General features: G+C 46.9%; 1 protein-coding gene across 1 annotated transcript in view; it reads right to left on the bottom strand.

Annotated features, from left to right (window-relative positions):
• Positions 1 to 25,423, bottom strand: part of EVC (EvC ciliary complex subunit 1) — a 436,134-nt gene that overhangs the window by 223,085 nt on the left and 187,626 nt on the right. Inside the window, exon 10 of the mRNA XM_069203012.1 lies at positions 17,849 to 17,997. Coding sequence (XP_069059113.1) covers positions 17,849 to 17,997 — 149 coding nt within the window. The remainder of the gene's footprint in view (positions 1 to 17,848; positions 17,998 to 25,423) is intronic.

Here is a 25,423-nt window from a genome sequence, read left to right as displayed (position 1 = left end):
ATGAATGGTTACAAGACATGTAATCCAAATTTTAGTCAGAAGAGTCAGTACTTTATTCATGTATGACATTTGCATATGTAATATGCACCACCAAAGTGGTCTTACCGGTGATAACCCTAGACAGATTATAATATCAGGCAAACTTGAGCAAAGGGAAGTTGTAGTTGAAAGAGTTAAACATCTAGAGTAATAGAAACAATTACATGAAATATACACGTATAAGTATAGCTTGCACCAATGTTAAACATTCATGACTTCCTGGTAGGTGCTTGTACATTGAAACAAAGGAAAGTTGTTAATAGAAAGAGAAATACAATTCAGGAAGGGAAAGGTAAGGCTACACAAAGTACTACCAATACATTTACATTAGCAAAACTTATTAAGGAACTAATAATAATAACGGCATGGAACCTGATAGCTTCACCAATTAGGCCTGCTATATCCTGTGAATACCATTCAAATGTAAATAACAGTGAGTAGTAAGGAAACACGTGTTGCAAACCATGCAAAGATTCCAGTACATACATGTCACCCATTGTAGGGGTTCTTATACAATACGATGAAGTCCATTACAATGGTTATGCTGCTCCCTTATGGTATCTCATATGTTATCTTTATGAACGTTGTGCCAAGGATTACTCATGCATGTCTTTTAGCAAAGTAAGCAATATAGTCTGAGCATCTGATGTTCTACCACTGCCATTTTTAAATAGTGAAGAAAGACTTGAGGGTATCATTGAACAACAAAATACTTTCTGTAATTATAATGAGGATAACAAATGATTTGCAGTATTCGATGTATATCTTCAACCTGTTTCTATTATTTGTTTAATGTAGACATTAGCCTGGCACTTAATTATGAGAGAAAACACATGACTGATTGCACATTCAATTTATGTCTTGTACATGAGACAGCCATTTTGCTTCCTGTTTACTCCACTGGAATGGAAGGCATCCACACGTTGGGTGACAAGTGCAAACCAACTTCAGCAAATAAATTGTGTTTGGGAGTGGTAATTAATGGATATGAATACCCATATAGAAGGATTCCTACCATGTTGATTGTCTTCTGTATTCTATTCCCTATAATGAGTTATTTTGTTTCTTAACCCCAGAGTAACTATTCAGCAAATGACGCTCCTCTGATGCTGGGCTAAACTGATCCCAAAAAGTGTTGGGAAAACAAAAAGCATTGGGGAATATTTGTTGTGTGATAAATAATGATAGACTAATAGTATGTACCCATGTAAGAGGATGATAATTAAGAAATTAGAAAGGATGCAATAAGTTTTGATAAAATGCAGCAGGCGCAAGTCTTGATTTCCAATGAAGAAATCGTTTATGTTGCAACACAGCTTCGATGACATACCAGTGGTTTTGATCACTGTGCATTGGCTCCTAACAGAAGCTTGAGGTACCCAATATAGTGTTCAGCATCCTTTTGGCTAGGGTGACGCAACAGAAATATAACATACCTGCATATGCAGAACCTTGAGGTACCCAATAAAGTGTTCAGCATCCTTTTGGCTAGGGTGACACAACAGAAATATAACATACCTGCATATGCACATGCATCACACTAAGAAATAACACATGACAAAGACACACATCTCAGACTGCAGTCTAGGCCCCTTCCACATCACATTCTTCTTTTCAAGGTATAAAATGACAAAATAATTCAAACATCTTCCAATGGCTTCCCTCAGGCAAGTAGAGTTTAACTTCATTGACTATGCAAAGGATCACACCAGCAGAAAACAAACTGCGACCTTCAATCAAAAACATGTACACACACAGAGATGCATGAACGGACTAAGCTCACATAACAAATGGAATATCATGTGGGTTTGGATGAAGGCCACTCCAATCTCCTTCAGGTCCTCAGGGCAGGCATCTAGACATGATGTCTCTCTCCAGCCAGGGCTGGGACCTAGTGGAGTGAAAAGACCTTTGGCCTTTTTTTGTCCCTCCAGCGGCAACAAGAGGCCAACCACTTGATGACAGAAGTCAACAGCCCTTGGATCTTCTGTCATTCTTCTACCTTTGAGGCAGAGTTATCTTTGTTCAAGTGCTGTCATCCCTGGTGAAGAAATGTTCTGGGAGACGGTGGGGTGGTACCAATCTTAGCCTGTACACTAGCAAATGACTGGAGAATTCTGTACACCCAACATTGGTAACTTTCTTGCAGAATTCTTTCCCACTTTGCCAGCACCTTAATTCTCAGTTGACTGCAATTGTTCCTAGGGTTCCTCAAATAACATGGTCCTAACTTTTTCTGCACATGCTGGAACTTACCACCCATTCCAGCCACTCATTTATGGAGATGAGGTGTATTCCCCTTTGCTAGTTCTAGTACTTGTTTTCCATCTTGTGAGCAGCACAGACAGAATGTCTAGGAATCCTGCGTACATGAATGGTTTCAATTCCAGACAGAAGCATTTGGGTTTTCCACATCAAAGGAAGAACATTGAAAGATGGCCTTTGTGTTACCAACTAGTCCTGTTTCTGTGTCAGATCACTAAATCCTCTGAATTGGACACTTAACGCCATGCTACCCTTGCCTTCCAGGTGGAAGTCTATTACCAAACAGCCAGGGATGTGTCTTCAGTTTTTGGAATATGGTTGTGACTTAAAACAGTTCCAAACCAGTTCACTGTCAGGCATCACAAAGTACAACAGTTTTATAAAGTTACGTTTTCACAAACATTATAAAAAGGACTATGTTCACCACAGAATCTGTTTTTCACTATTAAGTGGAAAACTATTTTGATTGGCCGATTTATCATATTACTAGGCAAAAGAAGTGGCCTTTGCTCATAACTAGTCCTGACCACAGAACATTTAGCTTTCCGTACTCAGTGACAAACAGCATTTTTCAACAGTTCATAGCGGGGCATACTATTCCTTAACACACAGCATACTCCACTGCTGTATGTTATGGAACCAGCTCTACAGCTTACATGGCACATGTGGAGGGGCCAGAGCTAAAAAGTGGGGTTTTCTAACAGCACTTTAAACTGCAGTCCAGCCAGACCACAATGGGCTCTCTCTTGAGTCAGACAACTTAGTAATGTATATTAGTGGTGTTAATAGTCCTGCAGGCCTCATATGACATTTAATTCCATACCAGCTCATGAAATGATCTCACAGAAAAGTTAAATAACCAATTGGGAAACCATTTTTTAGTACACTTTTAGGGTAACAGCACACACATTGCAACAATGAATAGCAGTTAAAATACCAGTACAAATAGGGTCCAGAAAAATGCACAAAATCCAGCATAACCACACACAAAAGGCATGCTGGTTTACTAAAATTAAGCCATCAGAAGCCTGACAAAGTAAAGGAACAAGACCTAAGTTAACCTCCTTAAGTAGTCAATTGTTGTGAAGCTAAAATACAACTCTCCCAGAGGAAGAGGCTAGTAAGTGAACTCCTGAACTCTGTGGAATGGGGCACGTTCATGTTTGATGGAATGACGTATTTATTACTTGTGCCTTTGGATCGATGTGGCATATAATATGCTAGACAACCTGTCACACTGAATCCTCTTTACAAAACACCTTTCAAGGCCCAGTCGGCGCTTTGAAAAACTGCATGAATGAAACATACAGAAAAACATGTGGGAGTTAACAACTATTGAACTTTGATGTTCACAAACTGTAGGTAAAGTTTCCAGCCAAACAAATTTTTGGGGGAGATTCTCTTCAGCACTTTTAGTTTTGCTAATTACTTTGGCACAGTTCGACAAACATTATCAAAACGTTACAAAACAAAAAGTTCACCCACCTCAACTCCTTTCTAGAAAGTTTCAGGGTGAGCCATCAAGCAGGGGCCAAGGAAAAAGGGGTGTACTAAAATACTTTTTCCCCATGCAATTTCCATAGACAAAATTAGACAATGACACAGTAAAATAGAAAATTACACCAGATTTGGCATATGGCTAGATCTTTACCCAGAAGGAATGCTTTTTGCGATTTGGGTTTTGTGATTGGTGTAAATCTGTTCAACAGTTTTAAAGAATTATGGTTCAAAATGTATAGACATTAGGGGCTGATTTAGAGTTTGGCGGATAGGTTACTCCTTCACAAGAATCAACTCAGAAACCTGTACAGGCATTGATGTGTCCAGCGCTCAGTAAATTACAGATACACTTACACATCCATACAGTCAGTTATACATCCAATCACCTACCCATGCAGCCACTCATATACCTATTTAGAAAGCCATACAGCCACTCACACAGCCAGTCAGACAGCAACAGAGTGACTTTCACATTCACTCACACAGACACACAGCAGTTATGTATCCAGCACTAAAAAGAGCTACTTGCACACACAGTTAAATACAGCAACACCCACTAACACAGCCAATAACCAACCATACAGCCACTTACATACCTACTAAGAGACCCATAATTAATTAACGGTGTTGAGGTTGAGGCCTACAGGGACACAGAAGTCAGTGTAACTATGGTTATAGAGAAACTTGTTCACCCTGATCAACACCTACTTGGTCAGCAGTACCAAGTGACTGATGCTCCCAATAACACACTTAGCCACCCCATGGCTGTTGTGAATCTCAACTGGGGGGGGGGTTACTGGTCCAAAGAAAGTTGTGGTAGTCACTGAATTACATGTAGATTGCTTACTAGGCAATGATTTGGAGACATCAGCTTGGGCTGAAGTGGAGTTGGAGGCTCATGCAGCAGTGCTGGGCATTCCTGGGCATAGTTTTGCTTTAACAAGAGCTCAGGCCAAGAAGCAAAAAGGACAGGTAAACTTGGATCCTGGAACAATGGACCAAGTGCTCCCAAAAGCTAGGGGTAGGAAGGGTAAATCCTTGCCCACTATCCCTCCCTCACCAGAAGATTCCTCTTTTGAGGAAGAGGAATCCTCTCCCTGTGCAGAACATACACCAGATGAGCTGGCAGCAGACACTGCTGAACTTTTGGGTGCAGGGGGGCCTGCTAGGGAAGAGCTGAGTGTGGCACAGCAGACCTGTCCCACACTAGAGGGTTTGGGACAGCAAGCAGTCAAACAGAAGAATGGGGATGTCAGTAATAGCCATAAGGTTTATTGGGAAGACAATCTCTTGTATACTGAGTCAAGGGACCTTAAACCTGGAGCTGCCAGAAGATTGGTCATCCCCTTGCAATACAGAGAGTTTCTTCTTACCTTGGCACATGACATTCCCTTGGCTAGGCAATGGGGCCAAAGTAAAACTTGGGACAGGCTTGTTCCCCTGTTTCACTGACCTCATATGTCAGAGGACACCAAAAAGTGTTGTCACTCTTGTGTGACCTGCCAAGCCAGTGGCAAGACTGGTGGCACTCCAAAGGCCCCCTTAATTCCACTTCCAGTGGTTGGGGTGCCCTTTGAAAGGGTAGGGGTTGACATAGTTGGCCCCCTTGACCCTCCAACAGCTTCAGGCAATAGGTTTATCCTGGTGGTAGTGGACCATGCCACTAGGTACCCTGAAGCCATGCCCTTAAGGTCCACTACAGCTCCTGCAGTGGCAAAGGCCCTCCTGGGAATCTTTTCCAGAGTGGGCTTCCCTAAGGAAGTGGTGTCCGACAGAGGTAATAACTTCATGTCTGCATACCTCAAGGCAATGTGGAAGGAGTGTGGTGTAACATACAAGTTCACTACTCCCTATCATCCACAAACAAATGGTCTGGTTGAGAGGTTTAATAAAACTCTCAAAGGTATGATAATGGGACTCCCTGAAAAACTCAGGAGATTGGATGTCCTGTTACCTTGCCTCCTTTTTCTTTACAGGGAGGTACCCCAAAAAGGAGTGGGCTTTAGCCCCTTTGAACTCCTCTTTGGGCACCCTGTGAGAGGTCCCCTTGCACTTGTTAAGGAGGGTTGGGAACAACCTTTAAAAGCTCCTAAACAGGAAATTGTTGACTATGTACTTGGCCTAAGATCAAGAATGGCTGAGTACATGAAAAAGGTCAGTAAAAACCTTCAGGCCAGCCAGGAGCTGCAAAAGCAATGGCATGACCAGAAGGCTGTCCTGACTCAATACTACCCAGGACAGAAGGTGTGGGTATTGGAGCCTGTGGTCCCAAGAGCACTCCAGGACAAATGGAGTGGACCCTATCTAATTGTTGAGAAAAAGAGTGAGGTTACCTACTTGGTAGACCTGGGCACTGCCAGGCGTCCCATTAGGGTACTCTATGTCAACCGCCTAAAACCCTACTATGACAGGGCTCATCTCACCCTGCTCATGGCAACTGTTGAGGGACAGGAAGAAGAGAGTGACCCTCTCCCTGATCTCTTCTCTACCACTGAAGCTGATGGCTTCAGGAAGTAGTACTTGCAGATTGTTTTACTGCTGAGCAGAAAGCTAACTGTATAGATCTTTTAAGTCAATTTTCTGAACTCTTCTCACTGATACCAGGTACCACTACTTGGTGCGAGCATACAATCAACACTGGAGACAGTGTACCTGTCAAAAGTAAGATTTATAGGCAGCCTGACCATGTCAGGGACTGCATTAAACAAGAGGTTCAGAAAATGTTAGACTTAGGAGTGATTGAGCCTTCCGAAAGTCCATGGGCTAGCCCAGTGGTGCTTGTTCCTAAACCTCGCAGTAAGGATGGAAAAAGAGAGATGAGGTTTTGTGTTGACTATAGAGGGCTCAACCAAGTAACCAAGACAGGTGCTTACCCTATACCCAGGGCAGATCAGCTGATTGATACACTGGCTTCTGCCAAGTATCTGAGCACTTTTGACTTAACTGCAGGGTATTGGCAGATTAAGTTATCAGAAGATGCAAAACCTAAAACTGTATTCTCAACCATTGGAGGGCACTATCAATTCACTGTGATGGCCTTTGGTCTGAAGAATGCACCTGCCACTTTTCAAAGGTTGGTGAACACTGTCCTGCAAGGTTTGGAAACTTTTAGTGCAGCATATCTGGGTGACATAGCTGTCTTTAGCTCCACCTGGGATGATCACCTGGTCCACCTGCGGAAAGTTTTGGAGGCCCTGCAAAAGGCAGGCCTCACTATCAAGGCCTCAAAGTGCCAGATAGGGCAGGGGAAAGTGGTTTATCTGGGCCACCTGGAAGGTGGGGAACAGATTTCACCACTGCATGGGAAGATCCAGACCATTATGGAATGGGCTCCCCCTACAACTCAAACCCAGGTGAGAGCCTTTTTAGGCCTCACAGGGTACTATAGGAGGTTTATTAAGAATTATGGCTCCATTGCAGCTCCTCTTAATGACCTCACTAGTAAAAAGATGCCTAAAAAAGTATTGTGGACAGCTAGCTGTCAAAAAGCTTTTGATGAGCTTAAACAGACCATTTGCTCTGCACCTGTCCTAAAAAGCCCTTGCTACTCCAAAAAGTTCATAGCCCAGACTGATGCTTCTGAATTGGGGGTTCGGCCAGTGCTATCACAGCTTAATACTGCTTAATACTGAGGGCCAGGATCAACCTGTTGCTTTTATCAGCAGGAGGTTGACCCCTAGAGAAAAGCGTTGGTCTGCCATAGAGAGGGAGGCCTCTGCTGTGGTCTGGGCACTGAAAAAGTTTAGACCATACCTGTTTGGTACTCACTTTATTGTTCAGAAAGACCACAAACCTCTACTCTATGAAAGGTGGAAACCCTAAATTGTTGAGGTGGTCCATATCCCTACAGGGAATGGACTATACAGTGGAACATAGACCTGGGAGTACCCACTCCAATGCAAATGGACTCTCCAGATATTTCCACTTAGACAATGAAGACTCATCTGGGCAAGGTTAGCCTTATTGTCCCTCGTTTGGGGGGGTGGGGTTGTGTAGGAAAGTACCATCTTGCCTGGCATGTTACCCCCATTTTTACTGTACATATGTTTGTTTTTTCCTGTGTCACTGGGATCCTGCTAGCCAGGACCCCAATGCTCATAAAGTGTGCCCTGTATGTGTTCCCTGTGTGGTGCTAACTGTATCACTGATGCTCTGCTAACCAGAACCTCAGTGTTTATGCTCTCTCTGCTTTTAAAATTGTCACTGCAGGCTAGTGACTAACTTTACCAATGCTGATTGGCACATTGGAACACCCTTATAATTCCTTGGTATATTGTACCTAGGTACCCAGGGTATTGGGGTTCCAGGAGATCCCTATGGGCTGCAGCATTTCTTTTGCCACCCATAGGGAGCTCAGACAATTCTTACACAGGACTGCCACTGCAGCCTGAGTGAAGTAACGTCCACGTTATTTCACAGCTATTTTACACTGCACTTAAGTAACTTATAAGTCACCTATATGTCTAACCCTCACTTAGTGAAGGTTAGGTGCAAAGTTACTTAGTGTGAGGGCACCCTGGCACTAGCCAAGGTGCCCCCACATCGTTCAGGGCAATTTCCCCGGAATTTGTGAGTTCGGGGACACCATTACACGTGTGCACTACATATAGGTCAATACCTATATGTAGCGTCACCATGGTAACTCGGAATATGGCCATGTAACATGTCTAGGATCATGGAATTGTCACCCCAATACCATTCTGGTATGGGGGACAAGTCCATGCATCCCCGGGCCTCCAGCATAGAGCCCGGGTACTGCCAAACGAACTTTCCGGGGTTTTCTGCGCAGCTACCGCTGCTGCCAACCCTCAGACAGGTTTCTGCCCCCCTGGGGCCTGGGCAGCCCAGTCCCAGGAAGACAGAACAAATGATTTCCTCTGAGAGAGGGTGTTACACCCTCTCCCTTTGGAAATAGGTGTGAAGGGCCTGGGAGGAGTAGCCTCTCCTGGCCTCTGGAAATGCTTTGAAGGGCACAGATGGTGCCCTCCTTGCATAAGCCAGTCTACACCGGTGGTTCAGGGATCCCCCCAGCCCTGCTCTGGCACGAAACTGGACAAAGGCAAGGGGAGTGACCACTCCCCTGACCAGCACCTCCCAGGGGAGGTGCCCAGAGTTCCTCCAGTGTGTCCCAGACCTCTGCCATCTTGGATGCAGAGGTGTGAGAGCACAATGGACACCTCTGAATGGCCAGTGCCAACAGGTGACGTCAGAGACCACTCCTGATAGGTGCTTACCTTTCTCTGTAGCCAATCCTCCTCTGAGGGCTATTAGGGTCTCTTCTGTGGGTATCTCACCAAATAACGAATGCAAGAGCTCACCAGAGTTCCTTTGCACTTGCCTGCAAAACCGCAACAAAGTAGCAAGAAGACTACCAGCAACATTGTAGCGCCTCATCCTGCCGGCTTTCTCAACTGTTTCCTGGTGGTGCATGCTCTGAGGGCTGTCTGCCTTCACCCTGCACTGGAAGCCAAGAAGATATCTCCTGTGGGTCGACGGAATCTTCCCCCTGCCAATGCAGGCACCAAACTTCTGCATCACCAATCCTCTGGGTCCCCTCTCATCTTGACGAGCGTGGTCCCTGGAACACAGGAGCTGGATCCAAGAGTCCCCGACAGTCCAGTGGCCCTTCTGTCCAAATTTGGTGGAGATAAGTCCTTGCCTCCCCATGCCAGACAGTAATCCTGTGTACTGCATGAACTGCAGCTGCTAGGGCATCTGTGTACTTTTGCAAGACTTCCTTCATGCACAGCCTAGCCCAGGTCCCCAGCACTCCGTCCTGCATTGCCCAACTCGCTGAGTTGGACTCCGACTCCGTGGGACACTCTTGTTGTGCTGAGTCGACTGCCATGCTCAGATCTTTTGAACGCCTGTTCAGGTGCTTCTGCGGGTGCAGCCTGTTTCTGCTTGGGCTCTCTGTGTTGCTGAGCGCCCCCTCTGTCTCCTTCTCCAAAGGGCGACCTCCTGGTCCTTCCTGGGCCCTGGCAGCACCCAAAACCTTCAACCGTGACTCTTGCAGCTAGCAAGGCTTGTTTGCAGTATTTCTGCATGGAAACAACTCTGCATCCTCCAGCACACCATGGGACATCTTCTGACCAAAGGAGAAGTTCCTGGCACCTTCTGTTGTTGCAGAATCTTTGGCTTCGTCCACCCAGAGGCAGCCCTTTTGCACCTTCATACCGGGTTTAGTGGGCTCCTGTGCCCCCTGGACACTTGCGTGACTCTTGGACTTGGTCCCCTTCCTTTACAGGTCCTCAGGTCCAGGAATCCATCTTCAGTGCTTTGCAGTCAGTTGTTGTCCTTGCAGAATCCCCTATCTCGACTTTACTGTCTTTCTGGGGTAGTAGGGTAACTTTACTCCTACTTTTCAGGATCTTGGGGTGGGGTATCTTGGACAGCCTTCGTGTTTTCTTACACTCCCAGCGACCCTCTACACACTACACTAGGCCTGGGGTCCATTTGTGGTTCGCATTCCACTTTTGAGGTATATGAATGTGTTGCCCCTAGGCCTATTGTCTCCTATTGCATTCTATTGTGTCCTACAGTGTTTGCACTACTTTTTTAACTGTTTACTTACCTGATTTTGGTTTGTGTGTATATTTTGTGTATATTACTTACCTCCTAAGGGAGTATATCCACTGAGATACTTTTGGCATATTGTCATTAAAACAAAATACCTTTATTTTTAGTAACTCTGAGTATTGTGTTTTCTTATGATATAGTGCTAAGTGATATAAGTGGTATAGTAGGAGCTTTGCATGTCTCCTAGTTCAGCCTAAGCTGCTCTGCTATAGCTACCTGTACCAGCCTAAGCTGCTAGAACACTACTAGTCTACTAATAAGGGATAACTGGACCTGGCACAAGGTGTAAGTACCACAAGGTACCCACTATAAGCCAGGCCAGCCTCCTACACCGTTGTTGCAGTGTCGCAGTTCAATTTTACTAAGGAAAAAGGCATGGGGGAATCGCGCATTGAGACTGTCACCGATAAGTTTGGTTAAGATTTGTGACTTTGGAGAAGATGCATCAAACAGCACCAAAGGTATTAGGAAACAAAAAAAAACATTTCCTAGGGAAATGTGGTCCTAATTATAACTACCCAGTGGTGACAACACCCACCAGTGGGTAAAATATATATATATAGACATATATTCACTGAATAAAATAAAGATCACTGGGACGTTATAGTTATGGGGCGAGTTATAGTTACTTGAGGTAACTAACTATAACTTGTAAATTTCTATGGTTTCATATGTTTAAAATACGAGCCGAACTATAACGTCCCTGTAACCTTTGGTTTTCTAAGTGAATTTCTATGTTATTTTTAAATTCTGTTTGCTAACTCTAACGTCCCTGTAACCTTTGTTTTTTTTCATTGCATTTCTATGGTTTAACGTCTAATAATTTTCAGTGCTATATGTTATTCAAACCACTGCCACGAATGGACATAGGGCATAAGCACCCAATCTTACACCATGCACAGCCTTCGCCCGTCCCCAGCGGAGTTTGCCTGCAAGACCGGGCCTGCAGCCAGACTCTGGGGGTTATTCTAACTTTGGAGGAGTGTTAATCCGTCCCAAAAGTGACGGTAAAGTGACGGATATACCACCAGCCGTATTACGAGTTCCATATGATATAATGGACTCGTAATACGGCTGGTGGTAAATCCGTCACTTTTCCGTCACTTTTGGGACGATTAACACCTCCTCCAAAGTTAGAATAACCCCCTCTGTGTCCAACCCCCCTAACTATCCACCCCTACGCTGCACATGGCCCTTTGCTGTGGCCTCTCTAGGTGTAAGAATACATGTTACGTGTATCTGGGGGTGGGAGTGGCTGTAATAGTGTCTGGGTGTGAGTGTGTGTACATCAGTGTTTTAGTGGGGGAATCAGTGTGTGCGTGGGTGGGTGCATGAGGGTGTCAGTGGGTCTGTGAGTAGGTGTGTGAGAGTCTGAGTGGGTACAGAAGGGTCTGAGAGTGTCTGTGAGTGGATGCTTGAGTGTCTGAGTGGGTCTATGAGTGGGTGCGTAAGTGTGTGACAGGGAGAAAGATTGAAAGAAAGGGAGAAAGATAGAAAGTTTTTAGGATTTGATGGATGATATCTTTAGAATAAGATACTTCTGCTCAAATTGAAAAGAAAAATGTATTTGTCAATTATAAAAAGTATGAACACCATTCAGTATGAGCCTTAGACTTGTTTATTATACAAAAAAATAATAAAGGAGGGAAATGACCTGCGATGCACCTGGACTCGAACCCTCAACGCTCAGCATGAAATTCAGTGAGCTTCACACTTGAGCAATCATTTCTTGTTAATATATTTTTTAGCCCTTTATGGGCTATCTGGGTCTGTGGGGGGAGTCTCAAGGCCTCCCACATGGTCCCCCGATGTTTTTTTTTTATTATATGCCATTTATGCACTATCTGGGACTGTGGGTGGAGCCTGAAGGTCCTTGGGCTCTGGGGGAGGCCGATGGACCTTCCCCACGGCAATAAGCAATTTAGCCCCGGGGAGGTAGTGGTCCCAGAGCCTGGGGGGCACATGGCCCACTCACACATAATTACAGCTTTGCCCTAGGCAGGTGACGGCACCCAGGGTTGCGAGTGGGTAGAGCGGAGTGCCCCCCGTACTACAATAAAAGAATGCCCCCAGGACTTGGCCCACTGGGGGATAAAAAATAAAGCATGCGAGCCCACGCTTTGTTTGGGTTTTGTTTTATTTTTTTTACGGTGGAGCTACCAAAACTCCGACCGTAAATTTGAAAAAAAAAAATGCTTTTTAGTCCGGGGGAGGGGGTCCCTATGGGACCCCACCACCAGAGCTAAGAGGTCAGGGTGTCTGTATCCTGGCTCATTTTCTTTTTTTCACATTTTTGCTTGGGACTCGGCTCACGCCGACTCCCGACATGGCTGTCAACACTTGATGTTGAAGTGCTGGCAGCCAATCAGATCTCAGCACGAGATTGGGAGGCGTCGCAAATCCTTTGCGTCCCTATATTTACAAATTTGGATTTTCTTTAATTTCCCAAAAACTACTAAAATGGATTTCCACCAAATAACAAAAAGGGCTCTTTCTGGACCAAGAGGTACCTTTCTGCCACATGTGGTGTAATTCCACCCAGTGGTTTTGGCACTATTGCTGTTCAATTTTTCGTATGAGAAATAACATTGGAAACACACTAAATTTCACCTCCCTCTCTATCTCAGCCCTTGATTGACAAATCACCCCAAAACTTTCCAGACAGCAGCTCATGTGACTGTCAAATTTTGGGGGAAATTTTCGGGAAGAGTTGTCAAGCAGCGCCAAATATATAGGCAAGTAAGAAACAGCTTTCTCTATAGAAACTAGGTCCTAACTATACCTAGTGGTCATGGCAGTACTCTTCCCACCAAAGTTGCTGCAGCACAATTGGAGGTACATATATTAAGGATGCACACTGTAGAATATCATTTCATATCTTCTTTCCTACACTGCCACATCTACTTTCCAATATTGTGAACATTCTACAGTATGCCCATAACTATGTAACTAAAAATGATATAAAAAGCACATTGAAAGATGATATTGTGAATTAAATTGCGACAGTGACAAAAGTGTTCTCGGACCATCTTCCTCAAAGCGCAAGAATATGTGAAGATTTGCGGGAGCTTTAAAAGGTAACTCAGTTATCTAAAAATGACATTAAGAAGACACATAATTTTACAAATTCAGCAGTTAAACCCCTAATAAAAGTACAATATGAAAAGCTGTAACTGAAGAAAATTATTATTTAGGTCCCCCTTGTTTCTCCTTCCTATGATCGTGCCAAGTAAGCACTTTGTCCATTACACTGAATCACAAATGACACCGGCGCCAAGACGCCTTCAGCATTCGCGCGCTCAATAAATATATTTACATTAACTGCAAGCTGTGTATGTCAAACTTGCTCTACATTTGCATAACGTTTGTGGAATTTCTTTTGATTCCTTGGAATGAGAGAATTTGGAATTTGAACAGTCTTATGATTATCCAAAGCAGAAATAAAATCAATATTACCTACAAAACAGCAAGAGATGCTACAAGCAGGATAGTGACGGAAACAGATGCAGCAGATGAAATAATGCGGTCTGATTCAGTGGGCGCATAAACAAGTCATCCACGTTTAGAAGTAGACTACAATGACCTCACTCGTACTGCAGTGTAATGCATCATCTTGTTGCAGGACATTAGGTAATAAGCTGGTTTGATAGAATAATAACTATGGTGTTCAAGATCTTCAGCAAGTACCTCAGACTTGGTTGTCAGTTCTTTATTTATTAGGGGGCACCTGCTCTGAATGGGTAGCATCCCTGGACAGCGTCAAGCCTTCCAATTAAGCTGCAGATAAACTGTGCCCTCTGGCCTGCTCCGTCTACTTTTACTGTCACTTCATCTCAAGGAAATAATCAGAGCAGAGTCATCTGCTTGCAGTACCAGAATGAGTTTCAGCCCGTCCATTACTCTTCACTGGCGGCTTGACAAGCCATCTTCTCACTTGAACACCTATCTCTGCACTAACACCAGATTTCTGGGTTTGATATCTGCCTGTGCTTGAATACTGGAAAATAAATTACGTTTTGCAATAAACAATATTTTTCTTTTCTAAATCATTGCGCTTTAAAAACATAATTAAACAATGATTCGTGCAATCGTTTTTTTAATTGAATACAAATTTTAAATCCAAAAATAGCAATGGACATAAAGGCTATCAGGCCCATTCAGAGCGCCTAAACCCATGCCATCTGTAGCAGTATAAACCATGCATCGAGTGTAGCTCAGTCTTCACTATCATATTATTATTACAGACGGTTTTACTGCTGGACAGTTTGGAACGTTCTCATTACAGATTGCGTTTAACATTTTTACTATTCTAAAATATTTTGAGGATTCATCTGCTATCCCCCCTAGCATCCAAACGACACTGAAAGACCTTTCTTGAAATCCTTAACTCGAAAATTACAAATCAGGACAAACTGCTGGACGAATCAGATGATTCAATGCTTTATTCCATACGTCCTGCCCCCTTGTACACCAAAGAGCTCAATGCACCAGTCACCAGATATCCGTGCTGAAGCTTAAATTATTTCTGAATTTGGGAGCGTGGCCTGGAATCGGTGTAAATAGCGACCGCGACAACAGCTCGGATTCAACCGGCATAAATGAACAATTATCAACTTCAAAATTCATCTACTTTTATTTTATGATGCTTTGTCACACTAATGTGAAAATGCTAACATTTAACTCTTCAGCAGGATGCCACCAATCAACGGGTACAGAAAAAGGCGCAGTGCTTACTTTGTAAAATAATATGTCCCAGTGCCCAAAGCGCGCGCCGAATACCAAGGCTGCTAGAGAGATTAATCCATCTCATGGCTCCTTAATCCACCACCAGGCCCTCCCTGCCCCTTTTACTCGCGTTTCCGGTTTCATGTTTTCTCCTTTGACAACAGCCTTATTTCGTCTTCCTCCTCCTTTTCCGTTTATGTGTTTTCCCTCTCTTTCTCTCGGTAAAGAGTGATGACAAAAAAATAAAAGCTGGACCCAAAAATCAGTGCTGGACCCAAAGATGAGTGCCGGTGGCCACCACGGGCAACTACCGGCTCAGATTTAGCACTAAAGGCAGGAGGACCCTGACACAAGTAATAGGCGAAGGGTAATAGGCGAAGGGTCATTTACTTGTACTGACAAGGAATGACAGCCTGTACTGATGGAGAGAAGGAGTTGGAATAGGGTGGCCTATGATGGCATAATACTTCACCAATTTCCTCGTGTCTGTAACCAAGAGAGTTTCAAGGTTTGAAGTGCCAGCTTGTTCAGGCTCACACTTTAAGGCTTGAGGTCGTGATTCAACTAAGGAGCAGTATAATTCAGAGTAAAGCGGTGAATAGCCGCCTGCCTTTTAGTCCACGAATCGAACTATTACCTTAATTGCAGGCGATTTGAACATCTGCACCAGGTTCTGCAGGGGTGTTCAACCCATGCTTTTGATTTTGGGAGTGAGTTCCTTTTTTAGGCCTGGCTTGGCCACACACGTTTCCATACCTTATGTGACTACGAGAACAATATATTTAAGAATCATTACCAAAAGAGAGAGGGAATCGGGCTCTGCCCAGACGTTAGTTTGATTCTGCACGAGTATTTGAATACGCAATAGTTGTGTTTCCACCTAAATAGTTCTCTGCCATCGGGTGAGTGAGGACCAGAGTGGTATCAGTGCCAAGGCAAATGATTCACGACTGGAGCTCACTCGTGCTGCCCTCAGCTTAGCAGATGGGAGAGGCAGGCAGCTGGATATCCCATAAGCATAGACCAGCTGCCTCCCTCTTTGTGGTAAAAGTGCATTGCTGCCTTGAAAGCCTGGTACTACTGAAGTTGCATCAGTGTTTCTCCCTCTACTCTGCCAGATCACAGGCAGAAGCAGCCTCTAGCTCTGCTCACATGTAAGCGGCATGCGCAGCACCTGCAACAACATTTCAATATTTGCCTTTGAGTCTGATGTTTTGCGAAACCATCATTGTGAAATGGTGCTGGAACGGTAGTCAAGCTGCGGCGGGCTGGGCCACACACCTGGGGAGCAGAGGGACAGCAGCTCCTGCTCATTCATGTACGACAATACACATTCTGCCATAACTGTTACAACATTTAAAATAAAATGATTGGCGCCGAGTGGGCACATTTTGCATGGGCGAGGACAAGATGAGCTGTCAAACACTTTTGGCCGGCTGCAACACTGCACGTCGGCAGCTGATACACACATTGCAACTCGAGAGGCAACAAGCCTGCATGCAGCCAACGCTTAAACAATGGCCCATGACTATGGCATTTATTTTTGAAAAATGGCTCTCAGTATTTATCCATATTTAATTTTTGGCTATTTTATTTGTATTTATCCACATTTAGTTTGTGTTTCGTGAATAAATGAAGCACGGGCTCGTAAATTTCCATATTTATTTAACCAATAAACGTGCACTCACACTTTGATGCCTGTCCGATTTTAGCACAGTTAGCAACAAAATATAATGATTCTATAAAGCCACATGAAAATATTTGCATAATAGCCTGAACATATGTTAAGATATGCAGTAATTTGAGGACTTTAATGTTTTTTTTTTTTAAATCAACATGCTCTCAACCTGCATGCAGGGGCAGCCCCTCCACAAGAGCAGAGGAGCCTCGCCCCACTAAAAGAATGCCCCCAGAACTGAACAATAAAATAATAATAATGTTTATTACCATTTTATTTTTCAGTACCCCATCCTGAACCAAGTGTCAGCACGGGCGGGGCAAGTGATGCTGAGTGGCAGCAAGGATCTCTGCGCTTTAGATTAAAGTGCACATGTTCCTTTGGCCGGCTGTCTTGGGACGGCCAGCCTGACATGCGCACTTTAAACTTCTCTAACCCAGCTGTCTGAAGACAGCTGGGTCAGAGAATGCCCAGGCCTTCAGCGCTCTTGTGAGCACTGAAAGTGGCTGCTCCTTCCAATCCTGACACTTCTCTCATGCTGTTTAACAGCCTGGGAGCAGCATCAGGATTGGATAGTGCAGTTTCCTGGGTCCCGTGTTGGAGCTTCCAGGAAAGACAAATGAGGAGAGGAGAGGAAGACGCTGTCAGGAAAGTGCCATTTACATTTTTTTATTATTGTACCTTCTCCCCTTCCACTGTAAATACAAGCCAGCCGCCACTGCCTGCATGACTTTTGACTGGGAATTCATGAACAACAACAAGTAGAGTCACTGATAAGATTCTCAATTTTCTGTAATGAAATACAAATTATTACAGAAAAATTGTGGGCAATTACATTTTGTACTTCAACAGTAAGGTAGGGCATAGCAGAAATGGTTCTTTGGAAAAATCAACATACAGGCCTCTACATGTTACACTTAAACATACATTAATATTTGCAGTAGCACAACAGCACTCCTTTAAGGTGGAGTGGAGGTGAAGATACAACAGGGGCATTTTCTTACACATTTATGATTCAGTTAACATGGGCTGGGTAGAAGGTAAGTGTCCAAGGAAAAGTACCTTAAGAAATTCAAGTGGTTCCGCAGTTTGTTGAATGCTTGTTAGGAAAGTCACTTGTTCCCCTTTCTGGGCTCGACGCAGCTTTTCTGTTTGTTCACTGCGGTTTTGCTGCAGTTTCTTTATTAGATCTTTTGTTTGCTGAAGACATTCTATAATATAATTTGTGAAAGTTTTAGACTGCAACCCGTGAGTGTTTTAACTACACAATAAATACATTCTCTAAAAACCAAATTTCATAATACAATCCAGCACATCGGTTTATAATGCATTTTCAAGTTGCTAAGCCAGTATAATGTTTTTATCAACTTTAAAGCCACAACTATAAAGATAACTATACATATAAAAAGCCAAGACATGTAACCTATGTTCTATACACTTTATGAATCTCTGCATAAAAAACACAGCAGCTCGAGACTAAGCACTGAGCTGTCTTCATCCTTCTGGCAAACCATTTTTGTGGAATAGGTCAACAAATGTTCCCTCAGTGCACAAAAAAATCGAGGTCTGCTTGCCATCTGTTTAATAGAGCTTACTGCAGCATCTGGCTTTAGTACCATTTACTGATATGTGTGCACAGACAACAAAATATTGGTTGAAAATGAATGCCTTCCTAGCAAACATTGTTTTCCTCTTGTTTATGATATATACATGTTCCCTTACAGAATATGGCCCTCATTACAACATTGGAGGTAAATCCCGCTTACCGCCGTGCAGAAGACCGGCAACACACCGCTGCGGCGGTGGAATTCCGCTACAGCTATTACGACCCACAGCTCGGAATCCGCCAAAATCCAGACACCCACACAAGTCCGCCACACCAAAGGTCAGTGATAAACTGGCGATAACAAAACCGACACCGTCACGCCAACAGGAATACGCCCACACTATCACGACCCACGAATCCACGCGGTGGATTTTCAACCGTGGCATTCCATTGGGGGTACACACCGCCGCACTCAAAATACACACACATTTACAAAACACAACCACATTGAACAATTCGAAATACACACACCGGATACACATACACACACCACTCCCACACACCCAATCCAATATAAAACACCCACTCACATCACCCACAAACCCTTATGACCAGAATTGCGAAAGAAGGCCAGAGAGGGACACCACCAGAAACAACACTAGCATCCACAGATACACAACATCATCACTCACACAACATCCAGGTACCTCAAACAAAACACACAAACACATCCCCCAATCATCACAACCCACACATCACCCACACCACATCATGGCACCACAACGACACCCCAGGTTCTCAGAGGAGGAGCTCAGGGTCATGGTGGAGGAAATCGTCCGGGTAGAGCCACAGCTATTCGGATCTCAGGTGCAGCACACCTCCATTGCTAGGAAGATGGAGCTATGGCGCAGAATCGTCAACAGGGTCAACGCAGTGGGACAGCATCCAAGAACACGGGATGACATCATGAAGCGGTGGAATGACCTACGGGCGAAGGTGCGTTCCGTGGTCTCAAGACACCAGATTGCAGGACAGAGGACTGGCGGTGGACCCCCACCTCCTCCCCCACAACTAACAACATGGGAGGAGCAAGTCTTGGCAATCCTGCATCCTGAGGGCCTTGCAGGAGTAGCAGGAGGAATGGACTCTGGTAAGTCAACTCTTAACTATTAAATACCCCACCCTACCTGCATGCCATCACATACCCCCACCCTCACCCTCACACCCATCACTCCAACACCTCACATATGTCCCACTCTCACAAAGCACCCATCCCAACACCAAGCCCTGCATGCAACACCAAAACATGGGCACCCATCACCAAAGCATGCCCACTACAGATACCCACACAGACCCCAAACCAAATATCACACAAGGACCTAGAAAGGAATGCAAGCACTGGAGTACAGGGTCACTCACCAATTGCACACAATGGCACACACAGATACAATAATCATGCCTTTACACCCCTGCAGGACCCCTACCCAACGTCACCGGACAGGAGGTTCCAGACATGTCCACTCCCCCCACAGAAGAGGCCCACAGTGATGACAGCAGCTCTGTACAACTGGATCAAGATGATCAGCCCGGCCCATCTGGGACCTCAGGACAGTCGGTTCCCCTGACACTGGCACAAGCCACCACAGAGCCTCCCCCCTCAGGAAACACCAGCACAGCACCCACCCAGCGGGTCCATCCCTCTGTCCCCAGGACACGTCAAGCAGCAGTGTGTCTACCACTACAGGGAACCCAGGCAAACCCACCACCCCAAGAAAATCAGAGACCTGGGGGCAGTAGCAATGGGCACATGGTTCAGTGGACAGAGGCACAGGAAAACAGGGGAACTGGGAGGACTGCTGTTGAGACGGGGAGGACAGGCCCAGGGAACCCACTCTCCACGAGGCCCTCTCCAACATCATGGGAGCGTACCATCATTCCCAGGAGACTATGGCAACAGTACTGGCCAACTTTCAGGAGACCCAGCGGCTGCAGGAGGAACACTATCTGTGGATCAGGGAGGTACTCAAGTCCATCAGCACCACCCTGGTCACCATTGTAGGGGTGCTTCAGGACCTTGTCAACACCAGAAGGGACACTGTGGCACAACAAGGGGCCCCTGACACTAGCCTGGATGATGAACAGCCCACCGCCGGTGCTAGTGGACAGGAGGCACCGCCACAGGTCCACAACACCAGCACCCCACCCCCTGCAGATGGAGAGCCACCCCGCAAACGGTCCCTGAGATCCAGGAACAAGACAGAGAACATTGCAAGACCCCCGCCAGGAAATGAGACCCCCCCTGAATGTCATCCTTCTGTCCCACTTTGTCACCCTGTCCATCCTTAAACTGCCCTAGCTCCACTTTCTATGCCCCTTTGGACAATGCATCTGTGAAACAAATATACTGGACTCTGCCATGGACATTCCTCCACCATCACCCCTGACCATTTTACAACCCCCTCCACTTATTTGCACAAAAATAAACACATATCAATCATAAAACAATCTGGAGTCAGTCTGTGCTTTCACAAATGTGTATTTACAATAACTATGGAATATAGCAATGTCAATTTCATTGTCAACATACCGATGTAACACAGCTCTAGTCCATGAGGAAATATAGCAGAGGTCACACAGTGGGACCCACATCTGTGAAATGGAAAGGCAAAGTGACAAGTCAGGGTCCATACACTGGGTGAAAGTGACAGACTTATGATAGTTCAAACAATAGTATGAGATGTGTGGGGCAGTGATATCTTCTTACCTGTGTCTCACTGGAAGTATTGCTGGATAACGTTGTTTCTGTTGTTGATATCCTCTTCTTCTGCCTCCTTTTCTTCACTGTCCATGGGCTCCACAGCTGCCACATGACCTCCAGCTGGACCATCCTCCTGCAGAAAAGGCACCTGTCATTGCAAAGCCAGGTTGTGCAGCATACAGCAGGCCACGATGATCTGGCACACCTTCTTTGGTGAGTAGTAGAGAGAACCACCTGTCATATGGAGGCACTGGAACCTGGCCTTCAGGAGGCCGAAGGTTCTTTCTATAATTCTCCTAGTTCACCCATGTGCCTCATTGTAGCGTTCCTCTGCCCTTGTCCTGGGATTTCTCACTGGGGTCAGTAGCCATGACAGGTTGGGGTACCCAGAGTCACCTGCAAATGTCGAGGGACAACTGTTAGAGACACACTAACCCGTAGGGAATATGTCCCAGGGCATAGAAGTCACCTTTCACTGTAGGCAAATTCTCCACCTGAGGGAAAACGATGTAGCTGCGCATGTGTTTCAGAAGGGCAGACAACACTCTGGACAACACTTTGGAGAGCATTGGCTGGGACATCCCTGATGCAATGGCCACTGTTGTTTGAAAAGACCCACTTGCCAGGAAATGGAGTACTGACAGGACCTGCACTAGAGGGGGGATCCCTGTGGGATGGCAGATAGCTGACATCAGGTCTGGCTCCAACTGGGCACACAGTTCGTGGATTGTTGCACGATCAAGTCTGTAGGTGACTATTACGTGTCTCTCTTCCATTGTCGACAGGTCCACCAGCGGTCTGTACACGGAGAATGCCGCCATCTCATCACCTGCCCCAGCGGACGTGCCCTATGGACGAGAACAGAGAGCAGAGAGTTAGCCAACACTGACGTATCACAAATTGTCATTAGCACACATTTATTAATCCGCAATGTGCCTATTACTGTGTGTATGCAAGGGCTACATAGGTGTGACGCAGTTATTATTCTTGCCATGGCGGCTGCCTGACCTGTAAGGTGGGACAAGGGGATATGAGGTAACTGCGTTGGCGATCTACACCTTTGCGTAGGTAGTCAAAGACCACGGCGCAATCCTACATTGGTTAACATTGGACCCTATGGGTCCGAGGAGCCAATGACGATGTACGCCGGCGGTGACGGTACTCACCACTGCAGACGTGACCGCCATTTTCTCTATGTTCACTTACTTGATACCTGACCTTCAACAGGAGAGGACCTACACTGTAGGCTGTGACCTCAGTCTGGAATCGACGATGGCTGATGTGTCTGGGGAAAGGGCCCCTGCCTTCACTTCGGAAGAGCTGGGGAAGTTAGTGGATGGGGTCCTCACCCCAGTACACGCTACTCTACGGTCCTCCAGACAAACAGGTGAGTACACTGAGAGCATGTTGCATGGGCAATGGCTGTTTGGAGGGGTGTGGATGGAAGATACATGGGGGGGACTGAAGCCTGCATATGCGGACGGTGAGTGTATGTGCATCAGGGCAAGGGTGGGAACTTGGGTCAATGACTATGACGGTCTGGACGGTGAAAGATTTACCTTTTCCCCTGTACTATTCCTCTAGGTTAGCGCTCACCAGAAGAAGGATATTTGGTGTGCCATCGCCAAGGAAGTCCGGACCCTGGGGGTCCACCACAGACGGAGCACCCACTGCCGGAAACGATGGGAGGACATTCGCCGCTGGAGCAAGAAGACAGCAGAGGCCCAGCTGGGGATGGCCTAAACGTGGGAGGGGTGCCCGTCGCACCATGACCCCCCTGATGTTCCGGATCCTGGCGGTGGCGTATCCGGAGTTGGATGGGTGCTTGAGGGCATCACAGCAGCCACAAGGGGGTGAGTACAGACACATTCATCTGACTTTGCGTGCATTACGAGGTGTGTGGGTGGGGGAGGTAGGCAGTGGGTTCCCCTAGGCCAGGGCCAAGTTTGTAGGCAAGGCCCCTTGTGAGGCAGGCTATGTGGCACCCCAACCCCACCAATGGTAAGAGCCATCTACACCTAGTCAGGCTCCTCTGACTTCCATGTGTGCAGCAATCGGGCATAGGCCTTGTACCCCATGACCTTGTGAATAATCTAGGAACTGTTAGTGCATGGCATAGTGCTGAGGTCTGCAGTGTCTGTAGTGTCCGCCAACGGTAGTGGTATTGCATGCACTGAACATGTCTTTCTTCTGTCTTCCCCCCCCCCCTTTTTGTGGTCTCCCTGTTCTTGTGTGCAATAGCATCATCTGGTGGAGGAGCAGTGGCACCGGAGCAGGAGGGAGCTGCATCCCACTTGGCCCTGGAGGGCGAGACAACGGAGTCTGAAGCCACCAGTGGGACGGAGGGTGAGGGGAGCTCCACAGCGGGGACAGGAGGTGACAGCAGCGACAGCGACTCCTCCTCTGATGGGAGCTCCCTTGCGGTGGCATCCACAGGTACAGCCGCCATCCCCCCTACCAGCACCGCCCTCCCAGCAGCCCCTCATCGTGTGTCCCGTGCCCGCGCACCCAGGAGGGTGGGCATCTCCTTCGCCCCAGGCACCTCAGGCCCTGCCTCAGTCAGCCCTGCAGCCCTCAGTGAGGATGCTATTGACCTCCTGAGATCCCTCACTGTTGGGTAGTCTACCATTCTGAATGCCATCCAGGGTGTTGAGAGGCATTTGCAACAAACAAATGCATACCTGGAGGGCATTAATTCTGGCCAGGCAGCCCAACAGAGAGCATTTCAGGCTCTGGCCTCAGCACTGATGGCAGCCATTGTCCCTGTGTCCAACCTCCCCCCTCCAACCTCCTCCACCCAGACCCAATCCCCTGTACCTCCGCCTATACCAAGCACACCATCAGACCAGCATGCACACACCTCCTACAACCACAACCTCCTCCTCCACTCCCAAACCCCCTTCATCTACCCGTCCCAGTGTGTCTAAAAAACTTTTCCTGGCTAATATTGACCTCTTCCCTACACCTCCCCCCCCCCCCCCCGCCCGTCCCCTAGGGCCAGACTTTCCAGGTCCCAACCTAGCACCTCAGCCACCACATCACCAGGCACATGGTGCCAGTAACTGCGGGCTATTGGAGTGCGCCAACCATCAGGGCTGCCAGCGTGCCTCGGTGCGAGGGCAAGGACATTCCACCTGCAAAACGTAAGAAGTTGCCCACATCCCGGAGGGAGAAGCCGAAAACACCTGCCACCAAGGGCTCAGGGAAACCAAAAGGGGATAGTGGCAAGACAGCAGCACCACCATCCAAGGGGGGGAAGGGCCAAAAAATGAAGGGCAAGTCAGGAGAGGGCATGGAGGCATGGACTGAGGGACCAGTGTCACACTTCTGTCCACGTCGACAACAACATGTACGGTAGAGAAGGCCGCCACCTGCACCACCATCTGCACCACCACAGAGCCCGGCACCAGCACCGCTGTCACTGTGCCCGCCACCAGCACCGCAGTCACTGTGCTCGCCACCAGCACCGCAGTCACTGTGCTCGCCACCAGCACCGCAGTCACTGTGCTCGCCACCAGCACCGCCGCAACAGAGCCCACCGCAAGCACCGCTGTCACTGAGCCCTCCACCAGCATTGCAGTCACTGAGCCCGCCACCAGCACCGCAGTCACTGAGCCCGCCGCCAGCACCGCTGCCACAGAGCCCGCCGCCAGCACCGCTGCCACAGAGCCCGCCGCAAGCACCGCTGCCACAGAGCCCGCCGCAAGCACCGCTGCCACAGAGCCCGTCGCAAGCACCGCTGTCACAGAGCCCGCCAAAAGCACCGCTGTCCCAGAGCCCGCCGAAAGCACCGCTGTCACAGAGCCCGCCGAAAGCACCGCCGCAACTGACTCCGCCGCAAGCACCGCCAACGGCCCCGTGACATCCTGAGCCAGTGGCACCACTGCAGACATGGCTGCCATCCCCAGTGGTCAGTCGTCCGAGGCTGGTGGTGAGTTCCAGGAGCCTGGGCATCTTCAATGATGCATCACTTTCAGTGGAGAGATACAGCCACTACCTCTGTCCTTGGCAGGATGAAGCTTTCTGGGCACAAAGCCCCTTCCAGAACCAGTGGAGAAAGACATCCACTACCTCTGTCCTTGGCAGGATGAAGCACTCTGGGCACCATGCCCCCTCCAGAACCAGTGAAGAAAGACATCCACTAGAAAGACTGTGGCTTTGCACTCCCCAGGATAAAGCAGTGGGCAATACACCCACTGGAAAGACTTGAGAGACTGTGGTTTTGCACTCCCCAGGATAAAACAGTGGGCAAACCACCCACTGGAAAGACTTGAGACTGTGGCTTTGCACTCCCCAGGATAAAGCAGTGGGCAAACCACCCACTGGAAAGACT

The sequence above is a fragment of the Pleurodeles waltl genome, chromosome 1_2 (genome assembly GCF_031143425.1).
Source record: "Pleurodeles waltl isolate 20211129_DDA chromosome 1_2, aPleWal1.hap1.20221129, whole genome shotgun sequence".
In the NCBI taxonomy this organism is placed as follows: domain Eukaryota; kingdom Metazoa; phylum Chordata; class Amphibia; order Caudata; family Salamandridae; genus Pleurodeles; species Pleurodeles waltl.
This window is presented reverse-complemented; position numbering and strand designations above follow the sequence as displayed.